Consider the following 5,794-nt stretch of genomic DNA (forward strand, 5'->3'; position numbering starts at 1 on the left):
TTTCCCTTTCCTGTTATGACCGCTTATTTCAAATCTTTTAGTAACTCATTGGTTTACTATTAAGTAATATCCTCACTTGTTTATCTGCCTCAAAATTATCTTCCTTGCAAAAGCGACTATACATAAAGAAAATTAAGTTATAGAAAATGCCACTCTCACTATGCCACCTCCCCCTTAACTACTGAGGCCCCCTTTGCTGTCAGCCCATTGCTCATTCTCTCCAAACCCCTTGCCCTCCTGGCCCACACCACATGCACAAACCTTTGCTGCAAAGCATTCTGCCTACACATCGCTCAGGATGCTGAGGTCCTGCTATGTTCACACTGTTCTTGTAAAGGAACAGTGGCTTAAAAAAAAAACCCTCTGTTCCCTTTTCTTTTCCTAAATAGTATCATTTTCCAAAAGTTAATTATTTAATTTTCCACATTTCTACATCAAATCTACCTTGATTCCCTCGAACTTCTGAAGTACTTAGCGCCTTCCCTTATCTGGTCCAACAGAGGTCGTCGTACATGCTTATTACAATTGTAAGGAAGGAAAATACCAATTGTTGAGAAACTAAAATGTATAATCAGAGTAGTAAATAATCATAAGTAACTGGATCACCAGAGGAAATTTGAGATTGATGCTAAATTAATTTTGATTGCTGGAATCCCCAAAGTACATTTAGGAAATAGAAAAGAAGAAAAGCAAAGGCTATTTGGGGGTAGGGACAACCACTTCTGAGAGAAAAAAAGAACGCAAAAGTCTTCCAGAAAGAAATGTTATGAATCAGGACACTCTAATGCAGTGGTTCTCAAACTCTAGCATGTATACTGAATATTTAAAGGGATGGTTAGAACACCTCTCACTAGGCCCTACTCCCATAGTTCCTGATTCAGTAGATTTGAGGTAGGGACTCGAGACTGTCTTTCTAGCAAGTTCCCCAGTGACACTGACATAGCTGAGCCAAGGACTACACCTTGAGAACCAGTCAGGCCTGTGAAGAAGATTGTAATAAATATCAACAGATATTTGTTGTAAATTCAAATAAGAGATTTATGAAAAAGAAGAATTGACTCAGTCAATCATGGGTAATAACATATTTTATTTTGTGTTTGTTTGTTGTCTGATTGGTTGCTTAGCTGGTTTCACTATAGGGCATATCAGATGGGTTTAGGTCTGTAATTTCTGATTTCTCCCACCATGAGCAGGCAGCCTGCACAAAGCAACCTTTTAGAAAATATGAAGTTTACAGTGGCAGAAATTACAATGAGACCCAGATAAATAGATTATGATGAGAAAATACTTTTTGAGATAAGAGAACTCTGCTGGATACTATCTCACCTGTAACTGACATTGAAAAGCTATTTTTTACTTATTTTCCAAAGTGTGAATTTGCCTCAGGCCAAACAGTGAATTCTACCCTATTTTCATTGTTGTGTGATTATATCTAATGATCACTTGTAGAATACAAGCCTCTAGTGTTTTTTTCCATTAAGCATATACACTTAAAACCAACACCAGCACTTCTGTTGACTCTTATGCGGTTATCTGAATAATGGAGCTACAAATGCAGGCGAGAGAGGAGAAACCAGTAAGGAGCAAATTCTTGGATGCAGAAGTTTTATTAAGATCTAGGCAAAAAACGTAGTTGTAAAAATTAATAATACAGTTCAGGAAAAACAAACTGAGCAAACAGTTATTAGACTAGGAATCCAAAATACTGAGGAAAATCCTGAATCTACTTAATGTAGCTTCATAATGGGATCCTGCAGAGGTTACCTCCTCTCAACAATGCTTATGAATAGGTACATTAAACATGGCTTATTAAATGACACTGAGAGTTTCCAATGTTAGATATCACACTGCAACCTTATGAAGGAGGAAATCATTTTTTCTCTGAGACAAGGAAGAAGGAATGGCAAAACGAGAAGAAATCAGCTTGACAGAGAAATACAGGTTTAATTTGTGATTCTCAGCCATGCAGATGATGAGGTAACCCACAGAGGATGGAAGGAATATGGACAGTGGTGAAAGCTCAGAGCAGGAAGAACAACAAAAGAAAAGGGAAAGCCGGCCCAGCAGCTGTGAACCAAAAGGAGAGCTTGTTGTCCCAGCTAACTAGATAGGAGCCTTGACTAAAACCACATGGAGCAATCAATTGCTGAAAGGTGGACAGCACTAATGCTGAGACATCTGGTAGAAGGTAAAGACTTTAACATATAAGAAATGAATGTGAATATTATGTTGCACAATTCAGATATTTCAGTTCTACTGAAGGACAAGTAGTTTCTATCGAACAAAATGTAGTACAACAACAGAAATGAAAAATTTCTGACATTTTTTCTGTGTGTCCCTATAAATTAGAATGATTTTTCTAAGATGTCACAAGTTTTTTCATAAAATTTGACTGTAAGTGTCAGCAATCACTATCCATGTCAGATGCTAAAGGGTATTTTTTAAAAGAGAATAAAATCATGAGTCTCATACGAATATAAAACAAACACAGGTCAAAGATTTTATTTAATTCAATAATTAGTAGGGGGAATTTGCAAGATATTCCAACTGGTTCAGAAGAGAAATCAAAATGCCACACATATAAGGGCAGATAAAGAAAGCTGAAATAAATTTACAGATAGATGTAAAATAGGTCTACCTACAGAACAATCAATTACATTACATCAGAATATAACTAATTTATATTTTTGTGAACAAGAATAATTTGCATATTAACTGCTTCCTACAACTTCCAGAATTGTAACGCAGCTCAAAGATAATAAAATACAACTAGACAGGACACTTAGTATTTTGTATTGTTATTTTCTTTCTTTCTTCCTCTCTCTCTCTTTCTTTCTATTCTTTCTTTTCTTTCTTTCTTCTTTCTTTTGAGATAGAGTCTTTCTCTGTTGCCACGTGCCAGGCTGGAGTGCAGTGGCACAATCTCAGCTCACTGCAACCTTCGCCTCCCGGGTTCAAGCAATTCTGCTGCCTCAGCCTCCCTAGTAGCTGGGACTACAGACATGCACCACTATGCCCAGCTAATTTTTGTATTTTTTGAGTAGAGACGGGGTTTTACCATGTTGGTCAGGATGGTCTCAATCTCTTGACCTCGTCATCTGCCCACCTCAGCCTCCCAAAGTACTGGGATTACAGGCATAAGCCACCATGCCTGGCCTTAGTATTTTCTTATTTCAAAGTTTTTCAAAATTTTTCCTGACTCTGGCATAAGAATGAAGATTGGATAAGCAGAGAAAATGCTATTTGTGAAAGTCCTCCTTGTTCTTTGGTGTTGTCTGATGTTATCTTGAATTTTCTGGCAGATGCACATGTGAGTGGGAGAAAGAGAAGTGAAGAAAATAAAACAGTAAACCCTTTTGTCCAAGTCTAAAACTGCTTACTTTATATTTTACAGTAACTGGTAAAATGTTCAAAGAAATGAACAACTTTACCTTTGGGAGAACATTCTTCCTCATGGGTTTCTCTGATACTTGGGAGACCCAGATCCTACATTCTGTGCTCTTTTTGCTAATTTACTTGACAGCATTGCTGGGGAATCTTCTCATCATCACCCTCATCATCAAGGATCATCGGCTCCACACCCCCATGTACTTTTTCCTAAAGAACTTATCTTTCCTGGATGTGTGTCTCATTTCCATCACTGTTCCTAAGTCCATCACAAACTCCCTGATGAATCGCAACACCATTTCATTCCTTGGATGTGTGGGTCAGGTTTTTTTCTTCTTTCTCTTAGCCACTACAGAAGTAGCTCTTCTGACGGTCATGTCCTATGACCGCTATGTTGCCATCTGCCACCCACTCAGATATGAGGTCATGATGAGTCACGATGCCTGTGTGCAGATGGCTGTCTCTTCATGGGTCAGTGGAGGTCTCAATGCAATCCTGCACACAGCTTGTACCTTCTCTGCACCTATGTGCGGGTCTCCTGAAATTCATCAGTTCTTTTGTGATGTCCCACAACTCCTCTCCCTCGCCTGTTCCGATAACATTGGCGAATTAGTGATCACTGGGCTCAGCCTCCTGTTGGACTTTGGCTGCTTTGTGTTTATTGACATTTCTTACGTTCACATACTCTCCACGGTGCTGAGGATGCCCTCCAAAGAAGGCAGGTCCAAAGCTTTCTCCACATGCCTGCCTCATCTCATTGTTGTAGCTTTATTTCTCTCTTCTGGGTTTTTTGCCTATTTACGCCCTCTGCCTAAATCTCCATCACCCTTGGATATGCTGGTTTCATTATTCTACACTGTGATGCCACCTACCATGAATCCCTTCATCTATAGCCTAAGAAATAAGGATATGAAGATGGCATTCCGAGAACTGCAAATGAGTAGATAGCATCTTTCAAGTGAGAAGAGTTACTCTCAAATATAGCATTTTTTCATAATCATCTGAACCATATGGTTACATAGACTAGCGATGATATTGAACATCTAGAATAAGAGTTCTCATGAAAAATCTGGTGGCACTCATTGGAGTGCTACTGAGAAGCGCCCTTATACCCAGATCGAGTGTGTGGTGAGGCCAGTAGCATTCCAGTTGTAGACACTGGGAAGATGTTTGCCTTGTATGTGTCACCCTGGTGGGAGCTCCTTTGTTTCTGACAACTGGACAGGATGCTGGGACGTTGGAGATAAACTTGGACACTCCCAGGAAAACCAAATGTATGCTCATTCTTAACAAAGATAATACCTGAAATGCTATGTGAGGTGACATGTAAAATTAATTCTCAAATTAAAAGGACTAGAGGTGATAGTTGCACAACCTTGTGAATGTGATAAATGCAACTGAATTGTACAAGCGATAATGTTTGATTTTATGTTATGTGAATTTCACAACCAATAAGACAAAACAAAACTAAAACCAAAGAAGTCTCTTTTCCTGTTTTCTTTCCCAAATCTACTAACATTTCCTAGCATAGTGTGTGTCCTTATCATCTGGAAAGAGACAGATATATTAAAACTCAAGTTTACTACATATCGATACATTTTTTTTTAAATATTAAAACAAGTTCCTGGGTACCCTGAGTAAAAGTGCTCACATTAAAGTGCTTAGAATAAATCTGGGTGTACGGAGGCAATATAATATTTTTTTTGGAAAGGGAAATATCTAAGCTGTATTTTAAAGGATGAAGAGGAATAAATCTGGAAAAGAGAGAGAAAGACTAAAATGAAGTCTGAGAGGAAGGCAAAACTAAACAAAACCTGCAACGGCTGGGAGAGGATGAGAGCCTGGTCTAGGAGGGGAACCACAGTGAGCTGTGTCCTGAAAAGGAACGAAAAAGACATAGGGAAAAGCTTGGGTAGGCAGAGGGATAAAGGCTGGCAAAATTTTGAGAGGCCGAAAACACACACAGGGAGATGAAGCTTTGCTTGGCTGTTGACATGAAGAGAAAGTAGCTACAGAGGCCTTTCTATCACATACCTAAGCTATTAGATGTGTTTAGAGAGACAACAGCCAGGAAAATTGAGGTTACTCCCGATAACAATTTCAGATCCTATATGTCTGGATATTCAACTCTCTGTGATTTTAAGTCTGCTTTGCTTCCTACTGTAATGATTATTTCCTGTTGTGGTGCACTAGTGTGGATCACCTTGGCCTAAGAATGCTGCAGCGGAGCTCCAATTCTCTCCTTAGACGCTCTCCTAGCCCCACTGGCCTCCCTACGACAATGCTTATTTCGCTGTGATTTGACATTCTCTAAGTCTTTGATATCTGCTGTTTTCCCTGACTAAGCTGTGCATTGTGAAGGTAGATTTCTTTCTACACATACATAACGTGTGTGTGTGTGTGTATA

At 39.0% G+C, this 5,794-nt stretch overlaps 1 protein-coding gene across 1 annotated transcript; it reads left to right on the forward strand.

Annotated features, from left to right (window-relative positions):
* The first annotated feature begins 3,339 nt into the window (after positions 1–3,339).
* Positions 3,340–4,335, forward strand: LOC105731067 (olfactory receptor 14A16). Its single transcript, XM_012472647.2, has one exon. It carries the CDS (start codon positions 3,406–3,408, stop codon positions 4,333–4,335), a length of 930 nt encoding a protein of 309 aa, XP_012328070.2. The 5' UTR covers positions 3,340–3,405.
* Positions 4,336–5,794: the final 1,459 nt, after the last annotated feature.

This window comes from Aotus nancymaae, unplaced genomic scaffold (assembly GCF_030222135.1).
Source record: "Aotus nancymaae isolate 86718 unplaced genomic scaffold, 86718_ANA_hifiasm-v0.15.2.pri h1tg000032l_1, whole genome shotgun sequence".
Taxonomy (NCBI): domain Eukaryota; kingdom Metazoa; phylum Chordata; class Mammalia; order Primates; family Aotidae; genus Aotus; species Aotus nancymaae.